The following is a 17,962-nucleotide window of genomic DNA, read 5'->3' as shown; positions in this document are numbered from 1 at the left end:
GTGGGATACAAGTCCTGGGGAGAAAAAAAAACCAATTAGCTTTTTCATAGAAAATTTTTAATTAATGTGACTTTTATGGACAAATAAAGGTGCTTCTTTGGTTTTATAAAATACACCTATCAAAGACAATCACACAACACAGAACTTGACAAAAAGAACCTTTGCACTATTTTCTTGTCATTCAGACAAAATGTGGGATGTGGTGCAGAATATATTAAACCATGGTGATGTATGGAAAAAGTCTCTCCTTTCTTGTTTGTAAGGTGTTGGGGGTTTATCCCTGAGAGAGAATGAAAGCATTTGTCCTTATCACAGCTCCTCATGCCTCGCCTCTTCCCGTTCCTTGTCCTCGTCGACCTTCAGTTTGAGTTCGTCTGCTTTGATCAATCCATCTTTATTTCGGTCCTGGTTTTGGAACATGTCGGCTATAACCTGCTCCATGGTCAGTCCAGGTTTTATACGACCTTTGCCCTCCGTCACCTGAAGCTTGATGAATTCGGCAAACTAAAATGTTTCAAGACAAAAGGCAGCATCAATAACTAGTGACCAAAGTGGATATATATATATGTGTGTGTGTATATAATTTTAGAGTTGTAGTAGATTTTCAGATGTTAGTAGGAGGATAAACACTGCAGTTGAAACATCACAAACCAATCACGTCACTTTAGGATTTTTTTCTTCATGGCTAAGTATGCTTTCACCTTTTATCACAAAATGTATTATGACATACAATACTACAGCTACATGACATGTTTTATGGCATAATATTCAACCTAATTTTTATGACATACTGTACAATGACTTTTAATGGAATTATTTTTTTAAATTACTTACTATACAATGAGTTTTTTTTATTTTTTTGCATACTGTACTGACTTTTTTCTTGACATACTATACTATGACTTTTTTTGACATACTATACCATGATTTTTTTTTTTGACATACTATACTATGATTTTTTTGACATACTATACTATGACTTTTTCTTGACATACTATACTATGACTTTTTTTGACATACTATACTATGATTGTGTTTTTTGACATACTATACTATGACTTTTTTTCTTGACATACTATACTATGACTTTTTGGACATACTATACTATGACATTATTTTATCACACACTTTATACTACGACATTTTTATGATGTGGTATAGTATGACTTTTTATGTAGTAGAAGATAGCATAGAAAATCCCAGAACAGCAACTGGAGCCTGAGGTGAGAATATTTTTGTCAATTGTTTGCAAGCTCAAGAATGTGGTATGAATCTCAATGTTCTCCATTATTCTCAAAGCAGAAGTTTTTGTACAACAGTGAAACAGCAAGCAGCATTATTCTTAATATTAACACTAGATGGCGTCAAAATAAGGACTTTTCAAATCTTATTAATCATTAGCTGCACAGGTCAGTTTGGAGTTTTATCATTCCTATGTAAGCAGTGGTGGAAAGTAAAGCTTTGAAGATATTTGTATTTAACTTATGTATTCAAATGTTATGTTACTTAATACTTCTATTTTACTACATTTCAGTGGGAAATATTGTACTTTTTACTCCACTAAATCAACTTATGTTTACACAGTGAAACTAAAGAAACTTTGTAAAACTTGGTAAATAAATACTTTTAGGGGCCCTCATCTGCCATATGAAATAATGTAGCTGGTGGTGATACTGTCAGCAGAAACGTACCTCCTCCAGGGGCACTTCTCCATTCTTGTCGGCGTCCAGGGCTTCAAACAGATCTGCTGGGCTATCCCCCAGCCACACAAACAGGTAACCAGGCGGCACGCCTTTCTCAAAGCTCACCAGTTCAATGTCAAACACCAACACAGCACTGCTTGGCACACCACTGGCTGATGGATGGAAAACAAAAACACTGTTTAGGTGGTTTGCTTCTTGGTATTTAAGTGAATTCTAATTTGTATCTCAGGACTTTAAGAAGCCTGTCAGGGTTCAAAATAAAATATTTTATAAAACAACTTTCAGGTAGGTCTCACCTCCTCTTTCTCCGTGGCCAAGGTGAGGTGGCACTGTTACCACCCTCTTCTCTCCAGCACACATGCCTCGCAAGCCTTGGTCCAGCCCGTCGATCACCTTGTCCGCCCCCAGCACTGCATCCTGAAGGTTCTCATAGTCGTGTCTGAGGACAAGGTCAGTTGGACAAATTAAGGTGGTGATGTCATATCAGTGTTAAAAAATAAGGGCTGTCTGGGTGACTCACGAGGAGAAGAGCGGTGTGCCGTCCATCAAGGTGCAGTTGTAGTGGTAGCGGACGAGGTCGTTCTCCGCAGTGGTCTCGTTACACCCCTCGGGTTTGTGGGTGATCTGAATGTTCACCGTGTCGTTGGGGTTGTGGAAGTCGATGATGTGAATGTCAAACACCAGCACAGCAGAGGGGGGGATGACGCCACCTGGACAGACCACACGTAAGTATTTAGTCTCTGTAGTAACTCTGAGTGTTGGGAAATACTCTGTTAATGTTCAGATGCACCAAGATTTCCAGTTCATAGAAGACCTACAGAGTAACAGTGAACAAATGTGACTTGTAATGGTTGTGATCATGTCTCTCTCTCTCTCTTTGTAGATGTAGAACAATGAATCAACAGTAATTATTTAATCGATTCAGGCAGACAAGTTACTGCAAGGTGCTGGAAAAGCTACAGCAGCTTACCTGCTCCTTGCTCTCCATATGCCAGATGTGGAGGGATGATGACTCTCCGCCTCTCTCCGACGCAGGTTCCCAACAGGGCCTGGTCCATGCCAGCGATCACATACCCCATCCCAATGTAGGTGTTGTATGTGCCGTTCCTCTGGTAGCTGTCGGCAGTAACAATTTTATATTAAGTTAAAACTGGCTTTTATAAGAATTGTGCTTTCACATCATCTGTCATGTTCAAAACTCAACCTATGTCAGTACTGGAGCAGCACTAGTGATGGGTTGACATTTCGAGAAGGGTTAAACAATCAGCTTCACTGTCAGTGTGACCCGAGCTCACCTGGTGTCGAAGGTGACTCCATTCAGGAAGGTACCGTTGTAGTGGTACCGCATGTAATCCCCAACCACAGACTTGCGTGTGCACGACTCTGGCACCACCTGTTCCTGAATGGTGACGTCATCCTTTGGGTTATGAATGTCCACCAACAGGATGTCAAACACCAGGGTTGCCTGGGGGGGAATTTCTTTACCTGGTGAGCAGACGGTGGAAAATTTCAAAAGACATCTTAACAGCACTAACATAAAAGACAAGTGGTATGATCTGTGTTTAGTAAATGCATTTATTTGATAAGATGTAATTTCAGGAATTTGCCTGCTGATTCCTTGTAACATTGTTAGGTCCCTCTCACCTCTGTTTCCCTGGTGTTCATAGAAGCAGGATTAGCCTCACAGCAGGAACACCATCACTTCTTTTCTAGCCCTTTCAATGAACCATAACTCGTGCTTACCTGATCCTTCCTCTCCGTAGGCTTTGAAGGGCGGGATGATGATGTTTCTGATCTCTCCCACACACATGCCCAGCAGGCCTTCATCCAGGCCTTTAATTAACCAGCCCTCTCCCACATAGGTGTCGTGGGTCTGCTTCCTGATGTAACTACGTGGGGCTCATACAAGCGCAAAGTCAAACAAACAACACACCTGGACAATACAAACACAGAAGAGCTGTCATTCGATTCTGACAGGGATTTGTTTCAGAGTATGGAGACAAGGTTTAGCTTCAAACATTGACTGAGGTTTATTAATATTCTCAGGGCTACAGTTGCTAATCACCTTCTATATTCTTTCATAAAAAGGTCAGTGTTTTGTAACAGCATTTTGCAGAATTTAAGACCGTTCACCTGGAGTCAAAGACGGTGCCGTCGAGCAGAGTGCCATTGAAATGATAGCGTACAAAGTCGGTGCGCATCACGGAGCGTTTGCAGTCTTTGGGAGTGGTGATGGTTTTGGTGACAACCATGTCGGCTTTGTTCCACAGATCCAACAGATGGATGTTAAACACCAGGGTGGTGTCTGGAGGAACCACATCACCTGTAAACATGGTTAGATGAAGGTTAGATGGACTCACACAGCAAAGACACCAGTGCTGAGAACTGTCATCACTATAATCTATCTTAAGTGAAAGCTTGTGAAATGACACCTTTGATCATCGTTGTTAAATCACAAGTCTCCACCCCACCTGCATCAGACTGTCACTCCTGACTAGACCACTCCCCCCAAAACCAAACTCCACCCTTCAGGCCTGTGACTCTCTTTTTCCTCCAAACATGCCACGCAGGACAAAGAGGACTGATGTGAGTGCGTATGGACCTCTCACTTTTATAGTGTTTTACTTTGTTGTTCCTGTATGTTATTTAAAAGTATACAGATTGTTTTGTGTTTATTCCTCAAAGATTCCTGAGTTTAAACAGTTGTTAAGACGAAAAGTAATGCCATAGTGGATGCATGCATTACATGATAACCTAATTTACTAATATTATTTTTATTAATATTGTTTAACACAACGCAGAGCGGTCATATTTTCTTTTAATATTCCAGCTTCCTCCCACAGTCCAAAGACATGCAGGTTAACTGGTGACTCTAAATTGGCCGTAGGTGTGAATGTGAGTGTGAATGGTTGTCTGTCTCTATGTGTCAGCCCTGTGATAGTCTGGTGACCTGTCCAGGGTGTACCCTGCCTCTTACCCAATGTCAACTGGGATAGGCTGACATTGGGCCCCTGTAACCCCTAACAGGATAGGGGTTACAGAAACTGAATGAGGGTAAACTGTTGAGTCTTGGTGGCAGAATGACTCCACAGGTGGCAATGTTTACACTCTGCAGCCACCAGCGTGTCAGTCTTTTCACTTATACATGAAATACTACCTCAACATCTACTGGATGGCTTGGCACAAAATGTGGTACAGGGATTCATGGTTTCCAGAGGATGAATTCTACTGACTTTGGTGATCCCTTCTCATTGAGTTCCACCATCAGGACAAATTTTGCTTGTATGAAAATGTTAGTAGAAGGGCACTGAGTGAGCATAAACCCCTGCCAAGGCCAAATGCCCCATCCCGTGATTTGGATCCAATCCAAAATTTGGACAGAAAAAGCAATACATTTTATTGTTCTAGTAAGCTTCTAAAAGTTTAAATTGTATTTGCAAATTTATACAATTTAAAAATTGATAATCAATACAATATTTCTACATAAAATATGTGCTCGTATTTTGCCACATAATACATGTGTTGCTGAGCTGATGTCATATATGCAGAAACATGGAGGGTGACAGTAAATGGTTGGGTGATGAAAATAAACGTATTATTGCATATCGATTTTTTGCTCACATGTCATTTTTAATATGGTGTTGGGTTGTAACCCATAGTAACCCACAGAGACAGCAGACTTACTTGACGACATGGCCAAATGCAAGTATGATGCTGAATATATTAAACTTTGTGGACCTTGAACTAATGACTAAGAGGAAATCTGGACCCTGTGGCTGGACCAGTTGGGAACCACTGTTTTAGGGGACATACTGGTGCAACAACAAGTCTGAGACAAAATCACTTAATAATATAAAACTTCAAACTGTCATCAATGTGTTGTTTAAATGCCCTGAGCAATAAAATACAACACATCTTCTATAACGTCCATTTTGTTTAAACATTACATCACAGGAAATGGGATTATCCAAGGAGCATGTGAATGCAGCATAAGCACAGCCTTACAGAGCAGCCAGCATGGCTGTAAACTCTTCACTGTTTATGTAGCGGTTACTATGCACGTCTCGTCGACCTCAACACTTACTGACTGTATGAAAAGTCTGCCAAACTGCTATATAAACTCTGAGGGACGGCGGGACAGGGGAAAATGAGTCATGGGCCCCTGTTGAGCCTCAGAGACCAGCACTTTTATGATCCAGGTTTGATGTATATCAGTCTGTGATAACTTGATGGGAATAAATGTTTTATTGATATGCACCATAATATCAGCTGGAATATAAAAGGGAATAAAACTTCATTTTGACACTGAGCCACTCTATAAGACAAGGCACAAGACAGAGAGTGAGGTAGTGGTGTGCTTGAGGACTGTCTTTATCACATGAAACTCAAGAAAAAAAGGCAGGTGAAGAAAAGGATCAGCACATGGGTCGAAAAAATAAACTTCAGGCACTCATGCGTGGAGCTGGAACAAATGCACTTTCATTAAATTAAAAGGCTTTATTAAAAAAACATGGCTGCTTACATTAAAACACCGACCGGTTTTGACCCTAACGTCTTCATCAGGGTGCAGAAGGGTGGACAGGAGTCAAGCAAACATTTTATAAACTTGGTAGGAGGTGTCACCCAGTCCTGACTGATAAGTGAATGCAGGTGGGTGACAGCAATGGGTCACAATGAGAGGCCATTTTAAGGCGATACGCCTCCACAAGTGTTCAGGGGGGAAAAAAAAAAGCCATCCTGAACAAAAATGAGAAATTGCTAAACAAACATCAAAATTACATCCATGAAAAAAATAAAGAAAGGAAGAAAAAAAAAGCAATTTCTTAATTTTAAAGGTTGCATCTATTTAGAAATATTTTATAGAAAAATAAGGTTTGTGTGTTTGATCATCTCTATCCCATGATGCTCAGGAGTTATATGATAATAATAATAATAAAAATTAAGAATAATAATCAGAATAAGAATAATAATATTTGGAATAATCAGAATAATATTCAGAATAATCAGAGTAATACTTGGAATATTAAGAATAACAATCAAAATAATAATCAGAATAATAAGAATTATAATTGGAATAATAAGAATAACAATCGGAATCATAAGAAGAATAATAAGAATAATAATAATCGGAATAATCAGAATCAGAATAATAAGAATTAGAATTGGAATAATAAATATAATAATCAGAATAATAATAATGATAGGGATAATAATAACAATAATAATAATCAGAATTCTAATGGGAATAATAAGAATAATAAGTATAATAATCAGAATAATAATTAGAGTAATAATAATGATAGATCAGCTGTCATGATATTTTGTATTTAAAGGAAGGGTGTGTAATCACTCTCCACTATTATTGCATCAAATTTAAAAATCCAAAAAGTTTCTCTTTGGAGAAGTCTGTGTAAATGATCCCCACCTCTGGTAGATGCCTGGACTCATTCTAACCCTTCTCTTCTCAATAAGGAATCATTACTATGGTGTACCTGTCTGAAGTGTTTGGCCATGGAGTCTTCATTCTGTGTCCTTATCGCGTATTTATGTTCTGAAAGTCTGTTTTTATTTGGGACGCAACGAAAGACGTTTTAAAACAAAAGCTGTATTACAACTGAAGTAGTACTACCTGAGGGTTTCTCTAACCACGTGGATTCACTTATCAGTCAGAATGGACACCCCCTACCGAGCTTATAAAATGTTTGCTTGACTCTCTTTCAATTCAGCTGCATTTGTTCCTGTTCCACACACGAGTGCCTGAAGTTCATTTTTTCTTCCAAGGGCACAAGACATGTTTAATTGGTGCATACTGGCAAAAAATATGTAATTAAACAAATGGCATTTACAACCTGAAGCCCTCAGGGCCCCTGATAGTCTGGAGCCAACCTGAAATCTCAAATATTAACCCCTCACTGCTCTGGAAAATTTGCTGAGCTGTCTCTAACCATTGCAACCATTGAACTACTGCACATCTGCAGCCTCCTACCTGCGCCGAACAACTCAATGTATGAGGTTTCCATTTACCTGCGCCTGTGCTCCCATAGGCCAGGTGCGGCGGGACGGTGACTGTCCTGCGCTCATTCACACACATCCCCTGCAGACCTTTGTCAACGCCTGCGATGAGCCGGCCCTCTCCCAGCAGGCCCACCTTCGCGTCTCCTCTCTGGTAGCTGTGCAGGAGGCAGAGACAGAGGAAATGTCAGAAGTGGGTCAACTTTAAAAGGCACTCTGGAAAAAAATCACTGCATCTGTGGGGCATGCTTTGCAAACTTATTTCGACAGATCTCAGTTTTTGTTACATTTCAGAAGCCCTAACCAGACTGTGGATCCGCTCTTATGGCCTCTGCAGCACAGTTAACTTTGCAAGCAAATGGACAAAAGTAAAAATCAATGCATTCACAAACTCAGATAAAACGCGGATGAACTCACCTCGAATCAAATGTTTTCCCGTCGACAAAAGTGGCGTTATAGTGATAGCGGACATAGTCTCCGTCTTTGGCTTCTCTGCCACAGACTTTCGGGATCAGATATCTGTCCACGACTACATCTCCTAACACAGGGCTGGGGTTACCCTCCACAGCAGAGAGGAGGAAAAAGACAAAGCAGTAGGCAAACATCTTCACACAATCACGTCAAACAGTAAATTATAAAAAGAGCCACAGCATGGAGAAGTTACAAGAAGATAGTCCTGGGTGCGTATTGTGCAGAGGGCCCGAGGGTGCAGATGTGGAGCTGTGGTGTCTGAAGGCTGTAAACGTGGACAATCTCCAGGTTGCAGTGAAGAGTTTTTGCCAGAGGGAAGGAATGTCAGAGCTGGGAGAGGAAGCGCCTCTGTCAAGCTCAGCACAATAAGTAAAGATCAGTACTTCCTTTAGAAAATAAAATCACAGTCAAAGGGAGATAAAGAAAAGTAGGGTTAAACAAATGAGTACAGGAAGAATACTGCCTCCACATTCTTCTACTTTGGGGTAAAATGACTTGGAACAATCTTCAAAAAGATCTAAAATTAGAAACAGTGATGAATCTAAGAGCATCATAAAGAATGTGGTGACAGAGACATGAGCTTGTTCTTCTTGAGAGGCCACTATGTTTGAATAGTTGTTGTTTTATTGTGGATTTTTGTATTATATGTTGTATTTGTTGCATTTTAAATGTGTTCTGATTGGCTGTTACCTCGGCCAGGTCTCATTTGTAAAAGAGAATTTCAATCTCAGTGGGACTTCCTGGTTAAATAAATAGATTTAGATAAAATACAATTTTCTCATAGGTCAGCCATTCAAACCATTATAACGTATTTAAAACTTAGATGTTATTTCTGATACATTACTTGTGTATAATGGTGTGTTAATTTTTCAGTGGAGACCTATTTTGAGGACACCACAGGTGTGGACTTGCATCATGTGACTTGGACTAGAGTCACAAGTTTTATGACTTTAGATCTGACTTGACAAAATAAAAAAAGATTTGTAACTGAACTTGACTCATGACTTCATTTGGACTGAAGCTTTTTGACTAGAAAACTCGTCTCCCACGCCCACTGATTGAAAAGGATGATATTTAAAAAGTGTGTCACCAATCAATCCATATCCTGAGTTAGCTATCATCAATGGTACTCATTCCCAACAAGTCATGATCCACTTTCTTTGAACCAATCCATCAGCAAGCAACCAAGTGGCAGGAGAGCACCGTAAAGAACTTAAATTATGTTCCTGAGCTCCAAAAAATGATACCAAAGATTATTTTCGGCTGCACAAAAACCTGTCAATGGTCAACACAAAAAGGAACTGCATTGCATGCAAAATGTGCGGGTCAAAAAATGTAGACAGAGATGCAACATCTTTCAACAAACTTGTTCTAACAAATAAATACACATTTTAAAAAGCATTCAGAATTTTTGTAATTGGATTTGGTGAAGAATGCATCTGGACTATTATTATTATTATTATTATTATTATTATTATTATTATTATTATTATCATCATCATCATCATCACTATGTTATTTATTCAATTTCATTTACTTAATTTTATTTTATTATTATTTTTAATTTTATTTATTTTTGTCCATTTCCTGCTTTTATTTTGAAAGAGAACTCGCCTTTACTTCTGTTTGGCTTGACTCTCCAGCACCGCTGTATCCAGCAGCACACAGACCCGCCTCCGTGGATCAGTCAGAGCCGTAAAGTAGCCTGAGAGCCCCAGACTTCCAGTTTTCCACTAATGCTGTGAAACTTTGAAGAAGCGCTCTCAAGTAGTGGAGTGGAAAAGGAGTGGGGAAAAAAAGGTCCAGTCTAGTCTGCGAGGGAGTTCACTTCCTGTCCCACATCCAGGAGACGTCTCAATATGAGAGGAACAAATAACAATCCCAAAACTACTGAGGGCAGAGCAACAACTGCTGAGAACAAAATGCAGCCATCTGATTCACACATAATTAGCGCATCCTAAAACTCTAAATGACCTTTTATAATAAACGACGGGACTGACATTTATGTTCTTGCAGTTTAATGTATCATATTTATGCTGACAGTAAACTTAAGTGAGCAAACAACAAATAAGACAACAATGCGCACAAGCGGTCACTTTTACGCACGCATATCATTGTGCCAAATAAAGCAACCCAGCAGTGTGTGACAGCTGAAGGCCTGCAGAGAAACCCGAGCCACTAACCTCTGAAAGGCCCAATCCCAGAATTCCCACCGACCCCTAAGCACTTGAGCAGACCACCACTCAGACACACTGAAGCCAGCCGGAGCAGACAGAGGGAGCAGACTAATATGTGGGTTATTATCTTATCATGCTTGTATTCTGCGCCAAAGGACACGCGTTGCTTTGTTTGACTTTTGTTTTTATGACAGCCGCGCAATATGAAAACTACAGCTTCATTAATTTCCCCACAGATGAGCTGGTGCCGCTCACCACTGCATATGGACTGGCTTTGGATCATTACGCAGCAGAGAACTGGACTGAATCGATCCAATATTTGGAGCTGAGTTTGCGTTTGCGCCGGCTGCTTAGAGACAGTGTGAGGTACTGCGTGCTGCACTGTAACAGCAGCAGACATGAAGAACCTGCCTTTGGGGGAAACCAGGAGCTCCGCGTCTACTGGCACGTTATGATGAGAGCGTCCTGTCAGAAGAAGTGCAGGGAGCACTTCCCCGCGCTGCAGCTCGCCCCTCCCAGCAGACACATCCTGGACGACTTCAGCAGAAGATCTCCATACAGATATCTGCACTTTGCGCACTCCAGGGTGAGACACACAAAGTTACAGGACACCCCATATCAACATAACACAGCCAGTTTTAAGGACTTTGTAAAAACTAAAATAATTTAAAATACATACACCATCTCAATGAGGATAAATCAACACAAAGTCCATCACATTTACTGACAAAATCAAGTCAGTATTTTAACATCACTGTTATTTCATTATTTTTACTATTTAGCACTCCACGCATTTTAAGTATGTAGACTCAGGGACTGTGTTGTGCCATATAAATGTTTGTGTTCTTTTATGCAGTCTTTTTATTCATGTTGCAAGTTGATCCCAAAGAAACACTCTCATTCTGCCTTGCACAGAGATGTATGATAAAGTGATATCTGGATTCATTTTCTGAGACCTTAAATGTGTTCCAGTAAACCAGCAGACCTGAAATTGTCTTAAAAATGGATTCCAGGGATCACTAGCAATATGACCAATAATACAGCTGCAAATTACTTATCAGGAATTACAGATATACTGAATGACAAGCAACACAAATGGTGCCTTTAAAGAAAAACAATTAAATGGTAGATTGCATCCTCAGTCGTGTCCCTTCGGCTCAGTTGAGTCCAGTACTTTGGATCTAGCTCAAGACCTTTATCATAGTCTTTCTCCAGTCCCCTCTGTATTTTAAAAGGGCAAAATACCCTAAGATAACCAGTAATAAATAGTGTTTGTAGTGTTTTTTTAGAATTAAACGCAACGAACCTGTGGAATTCTCTACCTCTGGAAATTTGAATGACAAGCTCTCTCTGTATTTTTAAACATAAATTAAAGACCTACCTTTTTTAATATTACAGTCTTGTTTTTTAAGTTTTAACCACTGGCTTTTATCATTTTTTAACCTCTCCTGTTTATTTCTATTCTATTTATCTATTCACTCTGTTTTTATTCTATGGAGTCACTCATGTGTTAGTTTGTTCTGTTTTAGTTGGTTTGCTTTTTTAATATTTTATTGTCTTGTGCCTGTGTCTTTCCAGTTTTGCCATGTGAAGCACTTTAGGCTGCATGTTTGTATGAAGGGTGCTATATGAATAAAGTTGAGTTGAGATGAGTTGAGGTATCCTCTATGGATAGATTACTGGGCCCACAGAGTCAGCTCCCCCCCCACCCACATAACAACCAGATACAGACACAAAATGACCTCAAAGAAACAAAAAAAAAAATCACAAAAAGACACAAAATGACCTCAACGAGACACTTAACAACCAAAAAAGGCACAAAATGACCTCAACGAGGTCACAAAACAACCAAAAGGTACATAAAATAACACAAAATAACTACAACAACAAAGAGGCAAAATCACCAAGTCTCTGTGTGTGTCTCCACTCCTGTGTAAGAGGGTGGCAGGGCCCATTACTTGTCTGTGCCCAGGGACCTGTTGTCTCATAATCCGCCCATGCCTGTAGCATCCTACCAAGTTATACAACACAAGAAACAAAACACTGAATGTCTCTGTCACTAATCCTCCCAACAACAGCTGATGTAATTCAGAGTTTCTCCCCCAGCTCAATGATCTGCAGAGCGCCATCCCATGTGCCTACACCTACCTCCAGAAGAACCCTGAGGACCAGGAGATGCAGCAGCTGATGGAGGAGTACAAGAGCCAGTACGACCTGAGCGGCTACCTCACCGACCACGAAGAACAACCACATGAGGTGAGGACCAGTTGCCCATTCTTTGTACAACACACAGCGTACAGTTTAATCTCACATCAACAGCATTACAAATCTTCTGGTCTCAGTTTCTGAAGTGAAAACGTGGATCAATCATTTCCTTTCTAGGCCTCCTTTGTGAGAGGAGTGAAACTCATCAACTCAGGTGACTTCAGCAGGGGTGTTGAACACATGGAGGACGCTCTGAGACTATACCTCCACGAGTATGACCTCTGTCAGGCTGACTGTGAAGGGATCAGTCAGCTTACACCACACACTGACTTCTACGCAGTCATAGCAGGTTGGTATGACGTATTTAATTTACTACAGTTGTCTGACAGCTTTAGTTACTTTTTAAATTTAGATTCATCATAAAAACACATATAATAAGATAATAAAATGCAACATATATTAAAGATTAAACCAGTGGTCATCTACCTTTTTGGCTTGCAGTGTTCAAAGTTGTTTGTCCTCCTTCCTCTCCCATAAATCATCTCACAACTTCTCAAATTTATCCTTGTGACCCTTTGGAGGGACCCGACCCTCCTGTTAAGAACCACTGGACCACACTACCAAACTGTATATGAGGCAGATAAAGCTAGCTCTACTTGAGATGTATTTGGACCCAAGGACGACTAGCTGATGCTAGGCCGTTAGCTAATGGGGATCCTAATAAACTAGACTAAACTAAAATATTAAAGCTAGTGTAGGCAGCTTATTTTACAGGTGTTTTTTTCTGTTATATTTGATGGAATTACATTTACATCCTGATAACAATCAAAAAATGAAATGCTCTAGAAAAAAAAGAAACAAATAAACTAAACTAAAATGTTGCCAATAGTTTAGCTTTCTGCTAACCTGAGCTAAAAGCTCACAGCTTCCAGTGTGTCCTCCACCTCACTCCCTGCCGCTACAGACCACTTTGCCTGGAGGAGGGTGGGCAGCAGCTCCAGAGATGGAACCCAGTCAGTGGGCGCCACAACACTAATCCAGCCAGCAAACAGGTTAGACCCTGAGCTGCTGCTGGCCACAAGCCCGCTGTGACACCCTGCACCAAGTGGGTTTATGCTGGCCGAATTCAACTTTTATTGTATGTTGTCTTACCTGACCAATGTTAAGACTGATGGAATAAATGTGTTTAGTCTCTAGGTTTTGTTTCGCCTTAGGTGTTCTGTATGCGCTGTCTTTTCTTTAATCTAGACAACGCTTTCATAAACACATTTCAAATACAATTTGCTTTATGTCTGGGCCCCTATTCTCAAGCTTTCGATAACTTATCAGGGTGCTCCATTTCTCCATTACTTCATTTGAATTGTACATGTGTTTTTTCTTCATGTTTTTGTGAATAAATGAATGAAAGTTGCTACGACCGCAGACCAAAGGTCAGTCTCCCAAGCTGCTGCCTCCCTCTCCTCCCAAGAAAGCATTCCACAGCGGCGGAGAGCGAGGTGAACATTTGTTGTCTGATAAACAGAGACAGAGGAGAGGCTGAGTGAATGAACTGAGGGCAGCTATAAATCAATGTCTTGGAAACACTGGGTTACTGTATGAAGCACGTGCATATGACCGTGGTCATCTGGTGGGAGGGGCTTAAGATGCAGACGGGAGAACTGCAGGAGGAGGGATAGATTTCTGCCTACCCCAGCTCTAATATAAGACTCGCAGTGGCTATTTTACAGCAAAATGAGTACTTTTGTGTTGACACTTTGAACACATCTTGTTGACGATACTTGTTCTTTTAAATAAGGATTATAATGCAGCACTTTTCCTTGGAATTAAGTACTTTTACATTCATGTATTGGTACTTAAGTAAAGGGTCTGAATACTTCCACCACTGTCTCTGGTTTTATTCTCACTGAATAACCTCTGCTTTGCTTTCCTACAGATGTTTACATCGACGTGTTACGCTGTAAGCTCAGATGTGAAGAAAACTTGAAGCCTAATGTCGGGGGTTATTTCGTGGAGAAATTTGTGGCCACTATTTACCACTACCTGCAGTACGCCTATTATAAGAGTAAGTTTATGACTGTAACTGAGCTTTTCATCACTGCTCTTATAACACCAGCACTCATCTGTGTATCTGCTGTTTTATCTCTGACCAGTGAACGACGGCCGCAGTGCGGTGCCCTGTGCGTACAGCTACTTCCTGTTTGAATCTGAGGATCAGGTCATGAAGCAGAACCTGCAGTACTATAAAGCCTACAGTGAACAGTGGGGGCTTCAGGCTGAACACTTCACACCCAGGATGGTGAGAGGAAATATTAAATATGTCGTCTGTCTCATCTAATGTTACAAAAACTAAACTAAGGAACACACAGTTTGTCCTCATCTGACAGTTACACCAACATTACACTGCTAAGGCAAGAAAATGGCCGAGATTCAAATTCACACTGTCAAGTTAAAGGGAAAATGTGCAGTTCAACCTGTCTTTATTATTTTCAGTCCATCATATAATCAATCTGTTGTTCTCTTTGCTGAAAACCACCAATCAAACAGTTCTTATTTAGTTTGTCATTCTTACTTTAGTCCCGTCTCTGTTTAAACAGGAGGCTCTCAAACTCTACAACCTCACTGTCACTCAAAAGCAGATGCTGACATCTGCAGAGAAGTACGCAGAGATGGGTGATGAGGTGAGTTTAAGGAACATATTTACTTAAAGGTACACTATGCAGGATTGTCATTTTTACTTGCTAATGAAAGTAAAGTCAGCCCCAGATTCACTCTCATTTGGCGTTTTGCCTTGCTATATGTGCATTTTTTCTGCGCTGTGTCTCTTGAGGCCCTGACACACCAAACACAGTCAGCCATCGGACAATGCCAGGCTGTCAGTGAGCATCTGTCACCCTAATTTTTGTGTTGTGTACTTCGTTGTTTTAGGAATATTCTGCATAATATACCTTCAACAAGTGCCTCTCATTTACCAGAAATAAGGAATTTAAAACTTTGAAGCTACGCAGGACGTCATTACATTGTGCTGCTATTCTTGAGTGACATGAAAACAAAAGGCTTGTTTCCTAAATGTTGGAAATAAGGAAAACTTAAACGACCGTGATAAGAGAAAGCCTTGAAAAAATATTGATTCATCTAAAGAGTGTGAAAGTTGTTTGTATACGGTAGTTATGGAACAGTTCTAAGAGTCATTTTAATCATAAATTATTTTTGGGGTGTTTCTCTCAGGATTTTCTTGGACCAGAGGGAGCAGCACTTTTGGCCTCAGAGTCCCCTGATGTTGAGTTTGAGGGCATGGGAGACTACGAGGAGTCGATCTACGCTGACTGGAGGCAGCCGAAGGGCAAAGGAGACTCTGGGGAGTCAGATATCTGAAGACAGCTGAGAGTCAGAGTTTAACACTCAACAGTAGATCTGAAGATGTCAGTGATCATTCGTCAGTCAGGTCTTTAACGTTTAAGTGTCATGTCCTCTTCTGTCCTCACAGTTTGTTAATTATTCTCATTTGTATCCGTCTACTGTTTTTAAGGAATAAAATAAAGTCAATAATAACTGTTTCCACTTATTAAAATCTAGATCAGTCAGAGATTTAGAAGCACTCTGTAGTTTTTATCTTGATGCTGTTACGTTAAGTATATTATAGTGCAGCGTAGATTTATCACCAATAAAACAATGTATAAATTGGGCGCCACACAGGAGAATAAGCACAATCCTACACTGTCTTATTTTAGGAAAAATAGTAATTTAAACTAGTTGGGGAATTAGCCCGGTTAGCTTGTATCCACCGCTACAAAACATGAAGGAAAAACATAAATTATCATTTCATTCATCAGTTAAACCTCTTTATATTCAACCCAAAACAGACTCAAATCAAATGATTATGGTTAATAATCAAACACAAGATTTCACACACCAATTTCCTATTAATTTAAAAAAAAAAAAATCCAGAAACCAATGCCAGTCCATTAAATAAATCAATCCAAGGAGGACCCTGTGAGTGAGTGTGTGTGTGTGTGTGTGCGTGCGTGCGTGCGTGTGATGTTATCTGATGGTCGCTGCAAAGAGGTCCACCAATGCGTCCAAACAGGTTTCAGACTACGATGACGAGTGCCTTCATCCCAGCTGCTCCATGGATCAGTTCACTTCTTCAAGAAGCTTTGTTATCCAGAAACATTCACGCTGTCCAGCCGGTACATGTTTAAACTACTGCTCCCTTTACTTTTGACTTGATGTGTTTTTCCTTTAAGGTTTTTGGGCCAAGACGTCCAAAACTGAAGTCAACTTTGAAGTTCTTATCTTTGAGCCATTCTGTTCTCCTTCATGCATGTGTTGGTTGATGTCTCCCCACTTCCCCCAGCTCACAGGTGTTTAACTCCAGGTTTAACTCTTGAACTGCTGCGATTCATATTCGCATATGGCAAACTAAATATTAATCTAGTTTTTACTTGTATTAAGAACATATTTATGTTCATACTGTGAGAGACACAGATAACATCCCAGTCCTCAACACAAGCTGCAGAAACATCACTGACGTTCAATAAATATTTACAAATATTTACAAATACAGCCTGTTTACAAAGAGGGGGAAACTACAGGCCAGTTTCAAGTTAACTCTTCACCAGCACAGGTTCATCACAGCTGCACTGTAAATCTACACTGCTCAAATTTTTTAAAATAATTTTATCAAAGCAACTCATAATGTGACTAGTGTGTACGGCCCCTGTGTGCCTGTATGCACTCCTGACAACATCTGGGCATGCTCCTGATGAGTCGGCAGATTGTGTCCCGGGGGATCTCCTCCCAGACCTAGATCAGGGCATCACTGAGCTCCTGGACAGTCTGTGGTGGTACTTGGCAGCGTCTGATGCACCGATACATAACGTCCCACAGGTGCTAAATTGGATTTAACTGCCTTCACACTCTGGCTTTGGCGTTGTACTTCCTCAGCAGACGGATTGATATCTTTGAAGTTTAACTGACTTGGTCACAGTATCAAGGAAGAAGGAACGTGTGCGGTTTGGGGACCTCAAAATTACGTCTCTGTTCTTTGCAGATGATGTCGTTCTGTTGGCTTCATCACACCGTGACCTCCAGCAGGCACTGGGGTGGTCTGCAGTCGAGTGTGGAGCAGTTAGGATGAGAGTCAGCACCTCCAAGTCTGAGGCCATGGTCTTCTGTAGGAAACCGGTGGATTGCCCCCTCTGGCTTGGGAGAGATTCACTGCCTCAAACGAGGGAGTTCAAGTATCTCAGGGTGTTGTTCACAAGTGAGGGTAGAATGGAGAATGAGACAGACAGGCGGTTCACAGCGATGCAGGTGTTGGACCTTTATGGTGAAGAGGGAGCTGAGCTGAAAGACAAAGCTCTTGATTTATGTGGCCATCCAGCTCAGACTCTC

General features: G+C 40.6%; 2 protein-coding genes across 3 annotated transcripts; one reads left to right on the top strand and one right to left on the bottom strand.

Annotated features, from left to right (window-relative positions):
• Positions 1-35: 35 nt before the first annotated feature.
• Positions 36-8,508, bottom strand: fkbp10b (FKBP prolyl isomerase 10b). The gene is made up of 10 exons (XM_033630601.2): positions 8,133-8,508; positions 7,728-7,873; positions 3,837-4,026; positions 3,447-3,592; positions 2,999-3,188; positions 2,674-2,819; positions 2,224-2,413; positions 2,000-2,142; positions 1,692-1,855; positions 36-504 (listed from the first exon to the last, which is right to left on the bottom strand). Exons 1-10 carry the CDS (start codon positions 8,318-8,320, stop codon positions 310-312), a joined length of 1,698 nt encoding a protein of 565 aa, XP_033486492.1. The 5' UTR covers positions 8,321-8,508; the 3' UTR covers positions 36-309.
• A 1,896-nt stretch (positions 8,509-10,404) lies between these two features.
• On the top strand, positions 10,405-16,117 carry LOC117259326 (endoplasmic reticulum protein SC65-like). Of its 2 annotated transcripts, XM_078163479.1 has the most exons (8): positions 10,405-10,478; positions 10,600-10,949; positions 12,470-12,619; positions 12,746-12,917; positions 14,502-14,630; positions 14,719-14,864; positions 15,163-15,246; positions 15,794-16,117. In XM_078163479.1, the coding sequence occupies exons 2-8, from the start codon at positions 10,815-10,817 to the stop codon at positions 15,938-15,940; spliced, it is 963 nt and encodes a 320-aa protein (XP_078019605.1). In that variant the 5' UTR covers positions 10,405-10,478; positions 10,600-10,814; the 3' UTR covers positions 15,941-16,117. The 2 variants fall into 2 exon arrangements, with proteins under 2 accessions (XP_078019605.1, XP_033486493.2); XM_033630602.2 differs by having other exon boundaries at positions 10,406-10,949.
• Positions 16,118-17,962: the final 1,845 nt, after the last annotated feature.

Source organism: Epinephelus lanceolatus, chromosome 21, assembly GCF_041903045.1.
Source record: "Epinephelus lanceolatus isolate andai-2023 chromosome 21, ASM4190304v1, whole genome shotgun sequence".
NCBI classification, from domain to species: domain Eukaryota; kingdom Metazoa; phylum Chordata; class Actinopteri; order Perciformes; family Serranidae; genus Epinephelus; species Epinephelus lanceolatus.
The sequence above is the reverse complement of the archived record's forward strand: the minus strand, read 5'-3'. Positions and strand labels throughout refer to the sequence as shown.

What these genes read in the sequence shown, in the direction of transcription:
- fkbp10b (XM_033630601.2), bottom strand. Translation starts at nt 8,320, where the DNA reads ATGTTTGCCTACTGCTTTGTCTTTTTCCTCCTCTCTGCTGTGGAGGGT. An exon ending in TGGCCACGGAGAAAGAGGAG is followed by an intron (nt 1,856 to 1,999) that starts GTGAGACCTACC and finishes TCCATCCATCAG; the next exon opens with CCAGTGGTGTGCCAAGCAGT. An exon ending in GAGAAGTGCCCCTGGAGGAG is followed by an intron (nt 505 to 1,691) that starts GTACGTTTCTGC and finishes GAAACATTTTAG; the next exon opens with TTTGCCGAATTCATCAAGCT.
- LOC117259326 (XM_033630602.2), top strand. Translation starts at nt 10,497, where the DNA reads ATGCTTGTATTCTGCGCCAAAGGACACGCGTTGCTTTGTTTGACTTTT. An exon ending in TGCACTTTGCGCACTCCAGG is followed by an intron (nt 10,950 to 12,469) that starts GTGAGACACACA and finishes TTTCTCCCCCAG; the next exon opens with CTCAATGATCTGCAGAGCGC. An exon ending in GCAGTACGCCTATTATAAGA is followed by an intron (nt 14,631 to 14,718) that starts GTAAGTTTATGA and finishes ATCTCTGACCAG; the next exon opens with TGAACGACGGCCGCAGTGCG.